Raw genomic sequence first — 22095 nt, forward strand, 5'->3', positions numbered from 1 at the left:
GGGACTTGATCGGGGGAGGGGGAGGGAAATGGGAGGCGGTGGCAGGGAGGAGGCAGAAATCCTTAATTAAATAAATAAATTTAAGAAAAAAAAAGAAATGGCTTCTTGTATTAAAATAAATGATGTATAGTCTGAGAATTTACTTTAAGAAACATAAAGGAATATTTGGAAAGACTAAAATAAAATCATTGTAAAGTAAATAATTTGTTTCTAAAATATTTGTAGCAATAGGGATGGAATTCAGGGGCGTCTCCTCGCTTGACAAGGACTCTAACAATAAGATACATTCTTAACCTAGTGAGGGAGGTCCTTCTGTCTGTGTGTTGTTCTAATTGGTTAGTGAATAAAGAAACTTGGCCTGTTAATAGGGCAGAACTTAGGTAGATGGGGAGAACTGGACTGAATGCTGGGAGAAGGAAAGCAGGGAGAGAGCCACCATGGAGCTGCCACCAAAGTCAGACATGCCGAAATTTTGCTGGTAAACCACTGCCAGGTGGCGATACACAGATTATTGGAGATGGGTTAAACTAAGATATAAGAGTTAGCCAATAAGAATCTAGAGCTAGTGGGCTAAGCAGTGATTTAATAAATACAGTTTCTGTGTGATTATTTTGGGTCTAAGCTAGCTGGGCGGTCGGGAACCAACAAACAGACCTCCTCCAACATTAACCTGTCTTTTGAGACAAGATCTTGTTTTTAGCCCAAGCTAGCCTTAATCTCACTACCCACCCAGGATGGCCTCAAAGCCATCTTCTTTTTGCCTCAGTGTCTCAAGTCCTGGTACTATAGGAATGTGCCAACATGACTGGCTTACTTTCAAAATATTTTTAATTGAAAATGTTTATTATTATGGTGGCCTGAATGACAGTAACCCCCACTGGCTCATATATTTGATTACTTGGTTTCCAGTTGTTGAGTCTTTTGGGGAAGGATTAGGAGATGTGACCTTTAAGGTTTCAAAGGCAGATGATATTCTAAAATTGCTCTCTCTGCCTCATGGATGCTTCTGATGATGTAAGCTCTCAGCTGCTCCAGCACTGAGTTTGTCTGTCTGCTGCTAAGCTCCCCACCATGATGATCATGAACTTAATTCTCAAACTCTAAGCCCCCATGAATACTTTCTTCTGTAAGTAGCCTTGGTCATGATGCCTTGGCATAGCGGTATAAAAAGTAACTAAAACAATTATGTTAATCAAAACCTATATGTTGGCTGAACATTCTAAAATACTGGTTTCTATTATAAGTGTATAAAGTAGAAGTAGTTTAACTTTCTGATGTTAAAAAATATATTAGGATTCTTTAAGTAAAGTATGTATTCTTCTTTTTAGTTTTGTTTTTTTTTTTTGTTGTTGTTGAGAATTTTATACTTAAATGTTTTTGTCAAGTCCATCTCTTGTGCCCTTGTATCTGATTCCTGGCCTATCCTCCCTACCTCCTTTAGCTCCCAACTGCCATGTACTCTTTTAAAACTTACTGACTCGACTTAGTGCGGCCAGTATGTGGATGGGCATAAGAACATACACTGGTTCATTGGTGGCTTCTTCTTCCCTGAAGAAAAGTGATTCTCCACCAACAACCGGTAGCTCCCCAGGTAGGGGTGGGACTTCATGAGCCCCTCCCCCCATGCTGAGATTATCTGATTTGTTCTTGTGCAGGTCTTGTACATGTAGTTGTAACTGCTTTGAGTTCATATGTGCAACTGTGCTGTCATATCCAGCAAATACTGACAGCACAAACTATTTTGCTAGAGATGTCCAGTAACTGTTGCTCTTAAAATCAACCCACATCCACTTCCCTGATGATCTCTGACCAGATTGGTGTCCCATTTAGAGCTGAGGACTCCACAGTCACTTAATCTCTACATACTGATCAGTTGATCTCTAAATTATCTGCTGCCTCCTGCTTATTTTATGAGGGTTGAGATAGCCACTAATGGTTATAAAGATAAGAACTTAGGCAGCAGGTTAATACTATGACCACTTAACAGAATAATTGTTCAGCTTATTCTGAATAATCAGCAGAACAATTAGGTTCTCCTCTAGGACTATGATATAGCACAGTTAATGATAACAGACATAACTTGTATCTTGTAAAATACAGCTTCAATTAATCAGAAAGGGGTTGATTAACCCAATATCATTCATGTCATTATCCAATTCTTGGGTATATATTTCCAAAGCTAGTCTTCATTGTAGATCACATGATTTGCAAATTAGTATGACTGTTACATTTCTCCTCTAGTAGCATACATAGAACTTTCGGTACTATGATCACTAGCCGGTAAGGATGAAGCTTCCATGTTGGTACCTGATTGATTCTTCGACATCTTATGACTCAAGTATGTGGTGACTTCAGCAGTAGAGTCTTAACCATCAAATTCTGGAAGCTAACCAAGAACTTTGACAATTTATCACCTCTAATGTTTGGGGGGAGGTCTATGAGAACCCAGTGACCAAAAACTAGCGATAGAACTAATACCTGGCACCGGTATTTTTATTTGCTAGCCTATGGCTTTAAGAGAGGCATTATGCCTCTTATTTATATGTATATATATATTTTAGGAGACTTTTACAGTGATGTTTTTGCTTATGTATTTTGTGTTTCAAGTTATTTTTTTCAATTTCTGTGAAGTATTGCTCTGGGTCTTGATAATTTCATGCATTCTATAGACTGCTTTTGATACAATGGCCATTTTCATAATATCAGTTCTACCAATTAATAAGTATGAAAGATACCATCTTCTGTTATCTTATTTTTTGTTGATGTCTTAATTTTTCATTGTACAATTCACTTCTTTGGTTAGATTTATTCAAAAATTATTTTTGAGGCTGTTGTGAATGGAACAGTTTCCCTCATTTCTTTGTGAGCATGCCATTTCTGTAGGAAGGCTGTTGATTATTTTTGTGTATTAATTTTGTATCCTGCTATTTTGCTGAACATGTTCATCACCTGTGGGAGTTTTCTGGTAGATTATTTGTGGTGTTTTATGGATAGAATCATACAATTTAAAAATTAAGAATACTCTGACTTATCCCTTTCCTGCTTATATCCACTTTATCTACTACTTTTGCAGTAGACTATAGTGAACAGTAGTGGAAAGGGCGGGGTGGACAGCCTATCTTCCCAACTTTAGCAGAAATGCTTTGAGTTTTCTCCATTTACCTGTGAATATGGGCTTGTTGTATATTTCCCATATGATGTTGACATATGTCCCATGTATCCCCAAATTCTCTAGGACTTCATGAAGGATGTTGGAATTTATTTATGTAATTTTTGTCCATGGCTGTAATTTTTTGGCATATTGCGTTTACTGATTCAAGTTTACTGATCCTTGTATCATTGTGATGAAGCTGACTTAATTGTTATAGTTGATTTTTTATATATACTCTTGAATTTGTTTTACAAGTTGTTTTTAAGAATTTTTACATTTGTATTCATCAATAGGACAGGTCTATAATTCTCATTTTTGTTGGGTTGTTTTCTGAGATTGAGTAATAAAGGTTTTGTAGAAATAACTGTAAACATTCCTTTTCTATTTTCTGGAACAGTTTGAGGAATATTGGTATTAATTCTTTAAAGGTCTAGTAGAATTCTATGCTCTGTTTTGGGGGGAATTTTTAATTACTACTCTCTCATCGACTGTTATGGAGTAGTTTAAATTATTTACTTAATCTTCATTTAACTTTACAGAGACTATACATCCACAAATTATTCATTTGTTTTAGAGCTTATGGTTTAACTTGTAGTTGTCTGTTAGGTCTATTTGATTTATGATGCCATTTTAACTCCAAAGTTCCTCTGTTCATTTTTTTTTTTTGTCTAGATGACCTGTCTATTGGTGAAACTGATTTTTGAAATCATTCTTTTTTTTTTCCTTAAAGAGACTAGGTGTGCTTCTGTTTGATATGTATGAATTTAGAATTGTAATATCTAAATGTGATATCCTCTTTTTTTTCTTTTTCTTTTTTTTTTATTGAGAAAAAAAAATTTCCGCCTCCTCCCAGCCTCCCACTCTTCCCGCCCTCCCCCCACCCCTCAAGTCTGAAGAGCAGTCAGGGTTCCCTGCCCTATGGAAAGTCCAAAGTCCTCCCCCCTCCATCCTGGTCTAGGAAGGTGAACATCCAAACTGGCTAGGCCCCCACAAAGCCAGAACAAGAAGTAGGATCAAAACCCAGTGCCATTGTCCTTGGCTTCTCAGCAACCCTTATTGTCCGCCATATTCAGAGAGTCCGGGTTTATCCCCTGCTTTTTCAGTCACAATCCAGCTGGCCTTGGTGAGCTCCCAATAGATCAGCCCCACTGTCTCCGTGGGTGGGTGCACCCCTCGTGGTCCTGACTTCCTTGCTCATCTCACTCCTTCTAATCCTCATTGGGACTTTGGGAGCTCAGTCCAGTGTTCCAGTGTGATATCCTCTTAATGGGCTGTTTTTTTAATGGGTGTGAATTGTCACTCTCCTTGTCTCTTTTGAGTAGTTTTGAAGTTTATCTTGTCGGGTGTTAGACTATGTATGCCTGCTTGTTTCTTAGTTCTCTCTGCTTAGAATAACTTTTTCAGGATATCATCCAAAGCCAGTGTCTGTTGCTGACTGTGATGTCTGCTGCTTGGAGGCAGAAAAAGGATGGATCCTGTTTGCTAATCTTAGCCGATAGCCTGTATCTTTCTATTGAGTAGTTGAGACTATTAACAGTTTTTATTAAAAGGTATTTATTAATATCTGTCATTTTGTTGTTTTACGGTGTTTTTTAGACCTCTTTTGATTAACTGCTTGAAATTCTTTGTTCCCTGTGACTTCTTGTGAGCTCTGTTTATTTTGATTTCAGACTCTAGTATTCCTTCCGGTATCCTCTGTAGAGTTGGCTTGGTGCTCATAAATTCCTTAAATATTTTTTATTATGGGAAGGATTTATTTCTCTTTAAATTTTAATAGAATTTTGCTGGATATAATAGTGTGAGTTTTCAATTATGCTTTAAAACTTGGAATATACTTTCCCAAGTCTTTCTGGATTTAGAAGAAACAATAATTTGGGAGGGCAAGGCTACTAATTTGGGAGTGAAGTATAGGGTCATGGAGAGAATTGGATGAAAGGGACTTGAGGGGCAGGAGAGAAGAAAGAGCAAATTGATATAAGTATATTTTAATTTAAAATGTAAAAAATAACTACATTCTTAAAAGAAAAGTTAACTGTTGAATACTCTGATGGCCCAGCCCTTAGAAGTGACTTGACATTTTTTTTCTTTCACCCTCTTTTATCCTGTTTGTTTTAATGTTTAATGTTTTAACTATAATATGTGGTGAGAATTCTTTTGTGGCCCTGTCTATTTGGTATTCTGTAAAGCCTCTTGTACCTAGATAGGTAAATTGTACCTAGGTTTGGCAAATTTTTTTATATGGTTTTATTTACAATATTTACAAAGTCTTCACTATGGAACTCCAGAGGTTTCATACATTATGGTCATATTTATTTTTAAGATTCATTGCTTACTTTACTGAGTAATTCAATTCCTGTATCTTATCTTGAGCCTCAATTCTCTATTTTCTACATGATTTAGTCTACTTTTGAGACTTCATACTCAGATTTATATTTGTATTAGTAATTTTTCTTTCATTTTTAGTTGGGATTTTTTCCTCTCAGCAATTCTATTATTATTATTATCATTATTATTATTATAGATATTATTCTATTATTATGTCTTGTATTGACTTCTTTATTTCATTAATCCCTTTGATCTTTTGTAGCATATTTATGTCTTTTATTAGTTGTTTGAATATAATTATAATTTTCCATGTTTTCTTTTTTGGGTGCCATTATCATGGGATCAGTAATTTGGGGAGGAAACAAGGTATCTTTTTATGTTGATTTTGTTTCTGTGTTGGAACTTAGACATTTAAGTGGTTTGTTGTGTTCCTTCCTCTTTTACATCTATGCCACCATTTTCCAGTGAAGGCATCTACAATGTCCATGAGAAGACTAAGTCTCAGTGGGGCTGAGAATGCCGTTTCCTTTTGTCAGGCTGCTGCAGAAAACTTTGGGCTAGGAGGTGGACTAAGGGACTAAGAAATGGTAACCGACTTCTCTGCTTACTGCACAAAGATGTGTTGTCTGGGCACATGGAGCAAAATCCCTGCAACCTGTAGTCAGGTCTTGTGTAGTTTGCTGGTGGTGAGCACTTGGAGTGTCACCTTGAAGATCTGAATGTGTGAATGCCATTAGACTTTACAGAAACCTACTGACTGTCAAAAAATTTAAACTTTTCATAATTTTTCATGATCCATCACATATCAAGCATAATTTCTCATCTTGACCACTCTGGAAGAAAACCATAATTATCTTCAGCCTACGGAAAAGCAACTCACAACTTAAAGATAATATAATTTGGCAACCACTGAATGATGAAGCTATGCAATTCAGTTCCAGTGAATTTATCATAATTCCCCTTTCTGAGTATTGGTTGGGACCATTGTGAGTGACAGAAGCCCGATCAACTAGGTTTATCAACTAAAAAGAGGACATTTAATAGCTCATGAAACCTAAACTAGGTGAATGTCTAGGTAGAGAACTAGCCCAAGGAGTCAACGAGTCTTAGGGCACAGTTATCTTCTGTGGTGTGTGCCCTGTGCTGGCTTATTTTCTTAGACTAACATCCTTCTCAGGTGGACATCTCAGAGCTCTAGGCTTATACCTTTCTATGCCACAAAAATGATAACTCTTCCTTCTTTTCCCCACCTATCTTCTCCCTTCTTTCTTCTCCTCCCTCCTTCTCCCTTCCCTCCATCATTCCCCTCCCTCACCCCTTCCATCTTCACTCTAATTTTTCTTTTATTCCCAAATTTATAAAATACATCTGTTTTGTTTTAATTCAACATGTCTCAGAACAGAGATATACATTCTAATAACAAATTCTATAATTTATAATTGTTGCTATAAGTTTATATCTCTTCATCTTAGTTTTTGTTAGAAGTTTATTGAAACTACTCCTTTGCACCCTTGGGAAGTGGTCCAAGTTTTTAGTTTGTTGCTAGAAGTACCTTGACTCCTCTGATTCACTTTTGTGGCCATGAAACTGAATAATCTGTATCATTGTAGTATGAAAACCCCACGCCCACTCTATGTTCCTTACCAACTTTTGAGTTTCGTAAGTCTAGAGCTCTTTGCCCTCATTAAGCCTGTTGTACTGCTGGATCAATACCATCTTCTTTTGTTGCTAATTCCTCTTCGATAGCTACAAATTATTCAAATTTCACTAATTAAAACAACAGCTTTCATTTCTATCAAGTCACCACATCCTCCCATTTCATAGCTGACAATTCTTTGGTGCTCTGGTCTTCACTTGTTTATCATCCATTTTTATCTCAGCTATTGAATTATAATTTCTATTTTGACTATGTTCCTAAAACTGCATTGATGATGGATTCCAGAGACTTCTTACTTACCAACTGTGACTTTTTTTTTGTACTTGTTACTTCACTGTTATTGGTATCTTTATCTTGAAACCATTGGCTTGGTTTATGGGCAATCCCTTTTCTGCATTTCCTAGACAGTTGATCACTAAGTTCTAATTGAAGTATAAATGAGAATTTTTAATGAGCCCTGTTTCTTGCATGGAGAATGTGCTGTTGCTATATACTTATTTTTGTTCCCTATTTTGATTCACTAAGTATCACAGATAAACAGGCTTCATGTATGTGAATGAAGAGGACCATGGGTTGGCTTCACTTTATGGATAGGCTGCCATTATAATGCAAGTTTCTCAGGGAAGTCATGGTGCATATATTGAGACTGACAAGCTTTTCATCAAAATCAGTTGTGTTTTCTTCCTCTAAAGTAATATCAAACCAGATTTAGTTATTACAACTTAATAATAGTAATAGCCATTGGTGGAATGGCCTTTAAGTATTCAGTTCTTCTGTGATTCATGGATTTTTTCTATCTCAGAACAACTTGAAAATTAAGATGAAGGCAACACTGAGACAGTTTTTATTTCATTGAAAAAATTAAAAAGTGCTTTTCTTAATAAACAGCAATGGCAACAACCTAAAACAACCAGCTGATGCTCCAGAAGTACTGAAAATAAAACTCAACTGTTACACTTCAGCTACTTTGTCAATACAATTTAGTACCTATTAATTAGTTGCTATAAAACATATTTTTATTCTGCTCTATTTTCAAAGACTTACAGACTATTAAATGATTTCAGTAGTTAGATGCTGAAGTTTAATGATGATATTTTCATGCTTTTTCTTTAAAAATCTAATGGAGATAGAGTCAGAGACCCACATTGGAGCACCAGAATGAGCTCCCAAGGTCCCAATGAGGAGCAGAAGGAGGGAGAAGATGAGCAAGGAAGTCAGGACCGCGAGGGGCGCACCCACCCACTGAGACAGTGGAGCTGATCTATTGGGAGCTCACCAAGGCCAGCTGGACTGGGACTGAATAAGCATGGGATAAAACCAGACTCTCTGAACATGGTGGACAATGAGGGCTGATGAGAAGCCAAGGACAATGGCACAGGGTTTTGATCCTACTTCATGTTCTGGCTTTTTGGGAGCCTAGCCTGTTTGGATGCTCACCTTTCTAGACCTGGATGGAGGCGGGGAGGACCTTGGATTTTCCACAGGGCAGGGAACCCTGACTGCTCTTCAGACTGAAGAGGGAGGGGGAGAGGAGTGGGGGGAAGGGGGAGAACGGTGGGAGGAGGGGGAGGGAAACGGGAGGCTGGGAGGAGGCGGAAATTTTTTTTTAATAAAAAAAAGAAAAAAAATCAAAAGAAAAAAATCCAAATAGATTTTTCTTTTATTAAATCATTAAAACATTCACCCGATGGTCCCCTTTCATTAGTATGTCAATTGGTGTAGTGATTGTTTAGGTCTGTTTTAGGCAACCAGATTGTTGAAGTATCATGGGTGTAGCTTCCCTGTCATTTCTAGGTGACACATCTGACAGTACACTTTCTGGCAATGTGGCTCTTAAAGTGCTCAGCCCCTTCTTCCATGAGCCACACCCCTAGACAAAGAACTAAAGGTAACTGAGAGAGAAATGGTCCTTTCCAGAGGTGTGCTCCCTAATGGACTATCCCATACCAAGGGTCATCCCTGAAATCATGTGCACAAGCAACACTGTAGGGATAAGTCCAGCCCCTTAGGGGGCGTGTTTGCCTCGGGCTAATGTTTACCTATAAATCTGGCGAGTGTGCTCCCAGCTGCCCCTTCTGCTTTCCAGGTCTCCTTGGGAACAGTGGTTCTGTAAGTCTATTTCCCCATTAAAGCTGTATATATTTTTAGAATCTGTCTGTATTTGTTTACGCTGTTACACAACACTACAAGGACTCAGAAGGTTGCATTTATATGTTACAGTAATACATGTTGCAATCAAAGACAAAGAGACATAGATTTGAGAAGGAATGAGGATGAGGGGGACAGAGGAGGCATTGGAGGGAGGAAAGTAAAAGGTTAAAAAAATGTAAAACAAAAAAATCTGCCTGATTTTTTTAATTTGTGATTTTGTTTGAAAGTTGAATATTGTGAAATCTGTGACAGTTAAAAACATAAATAGCATGAGATCGAGGGAACTTGGAATATCTAATTTTGCATCTTATTCTGAGCACGAATGCATTCTAAGTGTGGTCTGTCATTTGTTCACCCTTGCCATCACTCTGAAGAAGCCCAGTACGTTTCCGTAACATACACAATTGGGTAGTTTCATGTAATGAAGCTCTGTAGAGTGATTACATGGAAGAGCATCAAATTCTGCCAGATATCTGACTGAGTAGCTGGCACTGGAGAGACTTCACAAGGTTTGATCCTGTCATCGTGTTGTGTTAATCTTGAACACATATACTTGTGGATGGAATCTTGAAGGGAACTAGAGCAACTCAGAGACTCGCAGCTGCAGCTCGTTGATCCCACTTTCTTATTCTTTGCAGAGAATGGGACAGGGAACAAGCGTCAAAGAAGAATCCCAAGCTTATCAACGCCCTTCGGCGATGCTTCTTTTGGAAATTCATCTTCTATGGAATCTTGTTATACCTAGGGGTAAGACTCTCACTGGTAAATTCAGTGCCATATATTATTGAGATATAGTAAGTAGTTGTGTGCTTATAGAATTATGAAGGGTTCTCTTAAGAATCCATTACAACTCTAAGTACAGATCACCTAAAACTAAGTGGAAACCCTTGAAATGCAGGCTTCAATTTACAGATCATAATTAATATGGATCCAGAAAAGCAAATTACTTGTTTAAAATTTTTCTCTTTTATGAATACAGATCATAACATCTTAATAGTATATGAGACTACTGGCAACATTACTTTTCTGTATTCAGAAAGAGAATATTAGAAGACAATGCCTTGACAAGAATAAGGCCCCGTTCAGTCAATTATGTGGAGGGATGTTTATGATATTTTGAAATTTTATATATATATATATATATATATGAGCATATACATATACACATATATATTACATACACACACACATTGAAATGTTTCCCAGAAAGTAGTCAAACTTTTTAAATGAGACAGTGAGGTACACTTGAATGTATTTGTCAGCAGACTATGTTGTCATCACTGTAAAGAGCAAGCCTGGAAACCCGGGCTTTGTGATGTTTACTGACTTTGGGTGTGTTCCCCAGATGATCTCCAAACTGACTTGGGTGTTGTTTTTTGCATCATCAGGACGTCACTTTGAATGCTTGGTTGTAGCCTGTAAAGAAGGATGACCAACGGGAATACAATACGTCTGCTTTAACAGCTCAGCCAGTAATGCTGTGGCTGTCTGTTCCATTGGATTGTTATTGCGCTGTACTCCTTCTGGCCTTTTAACCTTAGCAGGGCTTTGGCTTCCCTCAAGTGTTGTAAGAACTCATGTACAGCTATACGACTTAAAGAATTTTACTTTATCCTGCCCAAGAAAGATTCATTAACAATTTATACTGACAAAATTGGCTATAATTAGGCTCAGAATGTTTTCTAATGCTGTTTTCTTCTAGAAGAAATTCTTCTGGCACTTTTCTCAATACAGACACACTTGCACACACACACTTCTTCATGAATATAAGTACATAGATGATTATTTCTTTGTAAGTAATTTCATGTATATTATAGTCTCATTACATATTTATACATAAATAGATTTATATATATTATATTGACATATAATAAATAATGTTTTATATTATTATATATTATAAATCTATTATATATGGTTAAATCTCTAAATATCTATATGTATAAAACCAATATAATTTTGTCTAATATAATATGTTTTATGAAATACACACACATATAGACAGAGAGAGAAAGAATAATCAGTTATCTTTTAAAGGTATCTTTGAGGTTATTTTTTATCAGTGAGCACACCTAAAGAATTTGAAGCTCTTTTCAGTCAAGATAAACTAATGAGTAGAATCTAAGAACAGAGAAATGTAGTAAATATGAAGAAGTATTAAAACTTTCAAAATTAAAAATATCTAGCTGAAAAATCTCTAGGTTATTCACAATGTATTAATTATGAATGAATGATTCAAAGTGCTTCTGAGCTAACCTGAATCCTGGCATGTTTCTCTGGACCTGTCGTAGCTCTTAAAGCTAAAGATCAAATTTCTGACTGTGAAGGAAAGGTCCTGATGGGAGAGAGCAGCTGAGTGTAAAGTAAGAAGGCATGAGCATGAACAGGGAACAGTGTAGTGATGCTGAAGCTGCTTTACCCCTCTCTTCCTCTCTTCCCCTGCCAAACAAAGCCTTACTGTATCCACACAGTTCAAAGTTGTAAAAATGTTGAAAACTAGATCTTATTTAGGTAAGTATAACTTCCAAGGCATTTGATCTATTAGTTTTTTTCAACTTAATTTTTTATTTTAAAAATTTTGACATATACAAATGTGTATAAATATATACAGAGTATATATTTCAATATATGACTTTCATGACCTATTGGAAGTAATTAACATAGAAATCACTCTAACATCTATCATTTCTTTGTGACGAGATCATTAACATCTCTGCTGGCTATTTTGAAATATTATTAACTATAGTCACCTTAATAGAATGTATTCCTTTCATCTGTTATTTTGTAGCTATTAACCAAGCTTTCCCAGTATTCTCATTTCTACAGCTATTACCAGCCTCTGTTTTCTTTATTCTTTTAAGGACTTGCAGTGAGAGTGGGAGAAATTTTAGCCATTTTCATGAGTTTCTATCTTGTCGAATAACTGATGCCATTGCCCTATTGTTCGTAGTGTACTCTCTGAACATTGCTTCTTCCCATTAAGTAAGCAAAGGTTATGGGAACTGCTGTAATTCTTGTCTAGATGTAGGGGACATACATTAAGAATGTGTTTATTCTTGGTCTCATGATCATTGTGGGATAAGGACGATTTTGTTGGCTGCAATACTGATAGAAAAAAGCACTATAGAATTTACTTTCAACTGTGAAAGATTAAGAAAAAGGAAATACCATCAGAAAGAACCTTATTTCTACAACAGTGATGCAATTTTAAATCATATTAGTTATGGTACGTCCCCATTGACTATGCACTTGCTTTTTCTGTATCTGACTCAGCAGCCAGATAAATAACATTGTCTTTAATATTTAGGACTTCCAGTGCAGAAGAGCAGTGGGCTATTGAAAACTTGAGTATGAGAGTCAGTTGAGGATAATCTAGGGGTAATCTAAAGGAAGCTCAGTAGAGGGACCCAGTAAACGTACCATTGACAGAATATGATCACTAGAGAGCAGTTGTTGCTACAAGAATTCACAGGTGTTTTCTCTAAAGTGTTCTTGATTCCTTGTGTTCTTCCCTGCACAGAAGTAAATATTAGCTCAACTTAAATCATCCCAGAAAGTTAAAGGGCTTAAAGAATTCCTGCTACTCACAATGTCACAGTTCTTAAAAATTCTTCAGACTGTTATAAAGGAGGATCTGTCTCTTGTATTTAGACAAACACAAGCCTTTGAATCCAAGCCTCTTGCTACTGAAGGAAGGGTGTTTGGGGTAATTCTGAACATGCAGAGGCTCTGCCTTGGGCACTTTAACTTTTATAGCTCCCTTCAACATGAATGCTCTTAGCAAATCTGGAGGCCTGCTATCGAGGATTCATTTCTCATCTTTCCGTCCCATCCCATGAGCCCCAATATCTGGCTGCTTCTCTGACTAAAGCAGATACTTGCATTCTGAACACTCCATAAGCCTGATCTATTTCAAGTAATTATTGCTTCTCTGTGTAGAGCTCCTGCCCCATTTGTCTTTCCTAGATGCTGCAACCAGATACTGAGGTCCACAGCATCGCTTTTGAAAAGTAAGGAATTTTTACTCATCTTCAGAGTAACAAGTATCCACCTCCAAATAATTTGATAGTTCTCCCTTTATTTTCTATCAGAATATTTGCTTAATGAAAGATAGGGTGAGCATTCCTTTAGCTAATGTGTACAAGTCTGTTTCTGTTCTTCATGTATTTGTAAATGTTGTTGTATTTCATTAGATGTTCTCTACATAATTAATAAATCCTCTAATTGAACTGTAATTTTTGAAATAAATTACATAAGATGAAATTACAAGTTAGTGAATATTTAAATTATTTTTGTATTATGGCTAGTGTGAAAGTAGTCCTTTGATATACACTGGTGTAACTTCTAGCTAACTTCCATAGTTTACAAATATCGCTAGAAAATATGTAACTTAATTTTCTAGTATAACGATAGGAAAGTTAATACTTTGCCACCATTTGATATATATCATCTTTAAAATTTCTGAGTGAAAAAATATAGTTATTTTTACTAGTATAATATTTATGCTTTTATATAGTCGCTATGCATTTACTTTTCTTTTTATGTATGTAAATTGGCCCTTTATTCTATTATTCTTAGTGTGTTTGTCTATTTGATACTAGAATATTCTCTCTAAACTTTATTAGCCTTATAACTTTATTCTCTTAATTTTTAATTAATTAAAATTTTTTTAAAGAAAGCATCTTACTATGTAACTCTAGTTGGCCTGGCTTGTCTTAAATTATTATTATTATTTTTTTGACTTTTTGAGACAGGGTTTCTCTGTAGCTTTTGGTTCCTGTCTGGAACTAGCTCTTGTAGACCAGGCTGGCCTCTAACTCACAGAGATCCGCCTGTCTCTGCCTCCCGAGTGCTGGGATTAAACGCATGAGCCACCACCGCCTGGTTTATCTTAAATTATTTTATATTGGATATTTTCCTGGAGTTTCCAGATAAATCATTACATTTTCTTTGTCTTGTGACATGTATAGTTTTATGGTTTAATAGTCATTAACTTAAATTCTCACATTGTTTTTATTCTGCAGTGGTTTCAATTAGCATTTATTTCCAAATGGAATTTACAATAATTTTATATTTAATAAATTTTATTTAACGAATATTTATTGATTAGATACACTTATTAGGTATTGTATGGCCATTGGAACTCTTGTGGCAATGTAAATAGATAGTCCCTCTCCTGCTGCTAATTTGTTTATTTTTAAAATACACATAAATCTTATAAAATATATTAGGGGAAACATAATCTTTGCACTACTTAGTTTTCCTTAGTTCAGTTAGTTTTTAGTGTACTTAATAGTCTCTCTAGTCAATCCCATTCTGTATTAATGATGGTGCTTTTTGTTTTATTTATAACACTCATAGCAATCATTTTTCTTACATAGTTACCTTAGAAGTTTCATTAAGATGTTAAGTGGCCATAATAGCCAGTATTCTTTTGTTTTCCTGACTGCAGAGGCTATGGCACCAGTTCCTGACTGTGAAGGAGCCTCTTTCTATGGTTAACCAGGAGTGTTTATATCCAGCTTTGTTGGAACTTTTCCCAGACACAATACTGTTTTTAGATTAGTTTCTCTGTTGTCATTGTGATACTCCTGGGTTGTTCAGCATGATACTGGTATTCTGTTAGTTGATTTCTCAGTATTACCGGCCCTAATATTCTAAAGGTAAAGCTATATAAAACATGCTTAAAACAGATGAATGATATTACTTAGTGGCTGCACAAAATATAACAAAGTACTCTGAAACCCCATATGCTAGACAAACACTCTACCCCTGAACTAACCCCCAGCTCCACAACTTGTAGTTTTTTAAAATGGTTTTATATAAAGATACCTTGAGATAGTTCCATATAATTTAGCTGCAAACCTCAGTTTGCCTTTCTGTTTCTGTCTGAACTTTCCTTTATAATCTGTCCACTCAATGCAGACTTTCCTGTTTCTAGAAACATCTGACTTTGTCAGGTACAGTGGAAGTGGTTTAAGGATATGTATTCACCTAGTGACTTTGAGTTCTGGCCTTTGAAAATGTTATGATAGCCCAGGTATATCCACCATGACATGTGTTCAAACTTCCCCTGGGAGGCTACTCTGAAACTTAAAATTATTCCCATATGAGTGCAGTCTCTTTAGCTATTTTTGCACGTTCACTTATCCAGATGACAGATGGTCTTTGGTTGGAAGAAAGTGTGTGCAGACTGGCCTGGATTTCATAATCTTCCTTTTTCAGCCTCCCAAGATAGGATTATGGTCATGTGTCAAAACTCCGGACCCCAGACGGTCTTCTGAACTCACATTGTTTAACTCTCTGAGCTCTGTGTATGTGTGTGTAAAGAAATGAATCAGTACAATTACCTAAGGTATTCTTTAGCCTCTGCATAGTATTCTTATACTCAGCTCATACTTTCAGGGATGATGTTATAGGAGGGAACCTTCTGAATTACCAGAGTTTGCCAATGAAGAGAACTGTCCAAACAATAGAAGTGACCGAGGGTATACAGAGAGTAGATACACTGGGCTAAGAATAGTTAAAGAGGTTATGAACTTAAGAGGAAGTCAGAGTAGGCATGGATGGAGTTTGAAGAGAGGGAGGGAGTTGTAAAAGTGACACATACAGTATATTTGTGTATAAGATTCTCAAAAGTTAGTGTAAAAAAGGAGTTTGAGTTTTATGGTCCTGAGTTTACTGTCCATATTGTCTTAAATATTGCTATTAAGTTTCTTCTACTTCCTAAGGTAAATTCTACCTTCTATAAAAATTTTTAAATATTTAACTGGATATTATACTACCCAAAATAGCTTTACATTATTTTCCAATGGATGCAATTCTGTTTGGGTTTACTATTTCATGTGGTGGAAACGAGGGCACTTGTGCTTCTGAAAGTAGTCCAAGCAACAGAGGACACTCAGCTTTCAGGTACCAGCGGTGGTTTGTGAGAAGGCCTGCAATTTATGGAGTAAGCTGGGTATCAATTACCATTGTGGGTGTTCTCCCACATTTAAAAAGCATGTCAGGTGGACCTATGAATGGTTCCATTGTAAATATTAGAGAACATGATACAGAAAAGAGGTTAGGAAAAGGAGTGGCAGAGAGAGGCTGGAAGTGCTGGTTTTGTCCCTGAGAGGTAACAGCACTGTGTGGTAGCGAGGGTTATGCTGCGACCTACATATGATCCTGTCTTTGGAAATTTCCTGTGAAGAAGCAAACTGAGTATCTGCTTTTCCAGAGGAATACTACCGGTGTCTTTGTGGGGTGACCTGTTGTTCAAAAGATGAGTATGTCCTCTTAGTTGACGCAAGTTGAAATCTAACACAGTAGTAGTAATATGTAGAATGGGCGTTCCATTTACGGTAATACAAGTTATAATTTTTTATTATATATAATGTATTTATAATACAATATAACTATTATATGTTATATTTTGTGCAATATGATATTTAATATAGTCTCTAACTTGTCTCTTGGTTTTTCTCACTTTACAAAACAATCAAGGTCATAATATCCAAGTATAAAAACAACACATTTGTCACTATGCAGGCATAGACAACCCAATATAGTCATAAGAAGGCTTGCTATATAGCATTTAGAGCAAATGAGGTAACTATATGATATGTATAAGAAAAATGCAAAAAAAATGCTTTTAGGTAAAAACAAAACACTATGAGGACATTTATATGACATTTAAAAGTCACATCTAGGCCCTACCACCCTGAATGTGCCTGTTTAATCTCTAGTTTAATTCTACATCTAAATATGCTAAATGTTTGCCATGTAATAAAAATATGAAGCATATGTAAGAAGTATTTTGTATACTTTGCTTTTTAAAAATCAAGTTTTAATCACTAGATCACACAAACTATTAGTATGTTTTAACTAGGTAGGAGGTTAAAATTTTTCTTTTTCATCCCTGCCTTTTGATTTTCTATAATTCAAATCCATTTAAAATATGGACACGTGAAAGGAAATGATGTAGCATCTTTGTGATTATTTTAGAAGCTTTTTTAAAGGTTTCAACCTTCTCTTATTTCAGAGCTTTATACCGTATATAAATGAGATAAAGCACTGTATATAAAGTCAGAATGAGCAGTAGCTATTGTCGATTGTAATTTCCTTTGGGGAGGAAAGTGATATAGAGAGCATGGTCATCTTTTGGGAATGATGGGACAGGTTGTATTGGCACTTGAGATTTGGAAAGTCCATTGTAGATAACAATGAAAAGCAAATTAAGGGTAAGAGCAAAAAATGCTGAACAGTGATGGGGTAGGTCAGTCAGACTTAGAGATAACCAATTAGGATCACATCTGTCTTAATCTTCTTGTGGGATTTAGCCCTAAATTTCTGTTTCACTTATAAGTAAGTCGTTATAAGAAAAAATTGGGAGATAATGTCTTCCTAATTTGAAGGCTGCTTAGCAAAATGGATAAGATTTAGAGTTCTTGGGTTCAAACCTGACCATGTGCATTTAGAAGGGATGGTTAACTGGATAAACAGCCTGGCTGGCAGTCAGTTGAAGACTACTGAAAAGTTGATGAGTTTGTTGGAACTGGCCCAAGGTGTGTCCTAGTATATGCCTTACTGAAGCCACTATTCATTCAGGTTTTAGCGAACACCTCACAAAACTTGTCTCGATGTGACTTTTGCTGTAAACTAGTAACCAATCTTTTTTTTTTTAATTTTAAATTCCAACCACGGTTCTACCTCCACCCACTCCCATGCCCCCTGCTCCCCTCCAGTCCACCCCCTATCCACTTCTCCCAATGGGTAAGGGCCGCCATGGGGAGTCGACAAAGTCTCTCACATTAAGTTGGGACAGGACCAAGCCCCTTCCCACTGCATTAAGGCTGAGCATGGCATTCCAGCATAGGGAATGGGCTCCTACAAGCTAGCTCAGGCACCAGGGATAGATCCTGGTCCTACTTCCAGAGGCCCCTCAGATAGTCCAAGCTTCACCACTGTCTCCCACATATGGAAAGCCTTGTTTGGTCCCGCGGAGGCTCCACAGATGTCAGTCTAGAGTTCATGAGTTTTTACAAGCTTGTTTCAGCTGTCTCTGTAGATTTCTCCATCATGTTCTTGACCTCCCTTGCTCATATATTCCCTCCTACCTCTTTTCGATTGGTCTCGGAGCTTGGCCTAATGCTTGGTTGTGGATCTTTACATCTGGTTCCATCAGTTACTGAATGAAGGGTCTATAATCATGGTTGGTGTATTCACCAATCTGATGAAGGCCAGTTCAGGCACCCTCTCCACTACTGCTAGGAGTCTTAACTGGAGTCATCCTTATGGATTCTTGGGAATTTCCCTACCACCAGGTTGCTCCCTAACCCCATCGTAGCTTTCTCTACCAAGATCTCTTTTTCATTGCTCTCCCACTTCATCCCTCTCCCCCTCTACCATCATGTTCTCTCATGTGCTCATCCACCGTCCCCTTCCCTTTACCACCCACTCTCACCCCCAGTTTACCCAGGAGATCTCAACTAATTCCCCTTCCCAGGGTGATACATGTGTCCCTGTTAGGGTCTTCCTTGTCCTGATCTAGTTTCTCTGGAGCTGTGGGTTGTAGTCTGTTTATCCTCTGCTTTACATTAATATCCATTTAGGAGTGAGTACATACTGTATTTGTCTTCCTGAGTCTGGGTTACCTCACTGAGGTTGGTTTTTTCTAGTCCCACCCATTTGCCTGCAAATTTCATGATGTCGTTGTTTTTTTAAAGCTTAATAATACTCCATTGTGTAAATGTACCGTATTTTCTTTATCCATTATTCAGTTGAGAAGCATCTAGGTAGTTTCCACATTCTGGCTATTACAAATAATGCTGCTATGAACACTGTTGAGCAAGTGTCCTTCTGGTATGGTTGATTACCCTTTGGGAATATACCCAAGAGTGATATCCCTGGGCCTTGAGATAAATTGATTCTCAATTTTCTGAGAAACTGCCATACTGATTTCCAAAGTAGCTGTACAAGTTTGCATTCCTACCAACAATGAAGGAGTGTTCCATGTAAGTTGCCCTCAGTATTTTTGATCATAGCCATTCTGACAGGTATAAGATAGTATCTCAGAGTCATTTTGATATGCATTTCCCTGATGATTAATTATGTTGAACAATATGGTAAATGTCTTTCAGACATAGAAAATTCTTCTGCTGAGAATTCTGTTTAGCTCTGTACCCCATTTTTTAATTGGGTTATTTTGTATTTTGATGTCTAGTTTCTTGAGTTTTTTATATATTTTGGAGATCAGCCCTCTATCAGATGTGGGGTTGGTGAAGATCTTTTTTTTCATTCTGTAGGCTGTCGTTTTGTCTTATTTACTGTGTCCTTTGCCTTAGAGAAGCTTTTCAGCTTTAGGAAGTCCCATTTATTGATTCTTACTGTCAGTTTCTATGCTACTGGTGTTATATTTAGGAAGTTTTCTTTTGTGCCAGTGTGTTCAAGGCTACTTTCCACTTTCTTCTCTTCTATCAGGTTCAATGTAACTGAATTTATATTGAGTTCCTTGATCCACTTGGACTTGAGTTTTGTGCATGGCAATAGATATAAATCTATTTGCAATCTTCTACATGTTGGTATTCAGTTATGCAATCACCATTTGTTAAAGATTCTTTCCTTTTTCCATTGTACCGTTTTGGCTTCTTTGTCAAAAATCAGGTGATCATAGGTGTGTGGATTAATGTCTGGGTCTTAGATTTGATTCCATTGGTCCAAATGTCTATTTTTAGTCAATACCAAGCTGTTTTTATTACTATAGCTTATAGTAGAGTTTGAAGTAATAACCAAATCTTATTTTAGAATTTTACAAGTTAAAGACAACATCAATTTCATAGATGACTTGATTCTCTCTATAAAGCCATTTCAAATCCTCTGTAAAGAAAAATATTTTATAATGAGATTGTGAAGGTATTTCAAGACAAGGAAATGAAATTTAATCTGTTTTCTTCTTCTGCAGGAAGTCACCAAGGCCGTCCAGCCCCTCTTGCTAGGAAGAATCATAGCTTCCTATGACCCAGATAACAAGATGGAGCGCTCCATTGCCATTTACTTAGGCATAGGCTTGTGCCTTCTCTTCATTATCAGAACATTGCTTCTTCATCCAGCCATTTTTGGTCTTCATCGCATTGGAATGAAGATGAGAATAGCTATGTTTAGCTTGATTTATAAGAAGGTAATACTTTTGGGGGGAGTGTTTTTTATTGATTTTGTTTTGTTATTTCAATGTTGGGGATTGAACTCAGGGCTTCCTGTATGACAGCAAGTTCTTTGCTGGGTTTGTCACCCTGCACAGTCTCAGGTATTCTACATGGCATATCTTCGATGCCCTGAATTAGATTGTGAGCTCTAAAAATTTAGGATAAGTATGAAAATAGATCTCAATTTTGCCTGTCTGTGAAATAAATGGCAGGAATAAGTACTGTTTTATTTATCCTTAGTAATTCAATTTACCTCAGTAGACAGTTAAGTACCTTCTATAACTTAACAATATCACAGATGCCCTTTTTTAAGAAAAGGATCTGAGTGGTTTTGCTTTGGGAGTTTTTGTTGTTTCTTGAATTACTGCAGGGCTTCACACACAATAGACAAGTGCTATAATAGTGAGCTAAATCACCATCAATTTTTTTTTAACAGACTTAATTCATTTTTATTTTCCTTGTATAAAAACCCTTATGTGGTGGCCACAGCTGGAGCCTGGGTCCTCTGAACAGAGACTCTGGTGTGGGTTTTCACAAGATGGTCAGTGAATTCCTGATAAGGAGACTTGGTGAACACAGTCTCTTTCCAGAGGTCGGGGGTCAGGTAGCTGTAGGTCTTAGAGATGGCATCAAAGGTGGCCTTGACAAAGTTGCCCAGGGTGGCAGTACAGCCCCTGGCTGATGTGTAGCAGTCATCAATGCCAGCCATCATCAGTAGCTTCTTGGGCACAGGAACAGAGACTATGCCAGTGCCTCTGGGGGCAGGGATGATACGCACCAGCACAGAACCACAGCGACCTGTCACTTTGCAAGGAACAATGTGGGGCTTGCCAATCTTGTTCCCCCAGTAGCCTCTCCGCACAGGGACAATGGAAAGCTTGGCCAAGATGATGGCCCCTCGGATGGCAGTGGCTACCTCCTTGGAGCACTTGACACCAAGATCTGCGTGACCATTGTAGTCCCCAATAGCGACGAAAGCCTTGAACCTGCTCCGCTGGCCTGCCCTAGTCTGCTTCTGCACGGGCATGATCTTCAGAACCTCATCCTTTAGGGAAGCTCCCAGGAAAAAGTCAATAATCTCAGATTCCTTAATGGGCAGGGAGAACAGGTAGATCTCCTCTAGGGACTTGATCTTCATGTCCTTAACCAGGCGGCCCAGCTTGGTGACGGGAATCCACTCCTTGTCTTCAGCTTTACCTCCCAGGGTCCTCCGGGCCCTCCTGCTGCACCGGCGTCATCCGCCATTTGGTGTTTTCCAGAAGAAGAAGAAGCCACCATCAATTTTTTAATCCGCTCTTTTTTCAGTTAAAATGACAAATGTCAGGATGAAAGTCATTTATAAAATATCATCTTGTGGTAAAATGATATCTGTCTTTATATTTGTTAATAATAATTCAGTATGTTATTGTCATGGTTAACCTAAGCATAGGTGGTGACTGTCTCACAGTGGTAACTTGCATCTACTGTCTTACTTTGATTTGGATTTTTGTCACCCAGCAAGTCCTCTAACTATAAAGGTTTTGAAATACCAATGCATTGAAATCATAACTTATTTCTCTTTTCTACATGTGTTAGCTAGACAAGAGCCTAAATACTCTAGGCATGATTTAAATCAATTCAAATGA

The 22095-nt window shown here is 37.2% G+C and overlaps 1 protein-coding gene and 1 pseudogene across 1 annotated transcript in view; one reads left to right on the forward strand and one right to left on the reverse strand.

Annotated features, from left to right (window-relative positions):
• The window catches only part of Cftr (cystic fibrosis transmembrane conductance regulator), a 142348-nt gene that overhangs the window by 27358 nt on the left and 92895 nt on the right, over window positions 1-22095 (forward strand). The window contains exons 3-4 of the mRNA XM_026787509.1: window positions 9923-10031; window positions 20230-20445. Of these exons, the coding sequence (XP_026643310.1) occupies window positions 9923-10031; window positions 20230-20445 (325 nt within the window). The remainder of the gene's footprint in view (window positions 1-9922; window positions 10032-20229; window positions 20446-22095) is intronic.
• Window positions 20916-21665, reverse strand: LOC106144247 (annotated as a pseudogene).

Source organism: Microtus ochrogaster, linkage group LG10 (genome assembly GCF_000317375.1).
Source record: "Microtus ochrogaster isolate Prairie Vole_2 linkage group LG10, MicOch1.0, whole genome shotgun sequence".
NCBI classification, from domain to species: Eukaryota; Metazoa; Chordata; class Mammalia; order Rodentia; family Cricetidae; genus Microtus; species Microtus ochrogaster.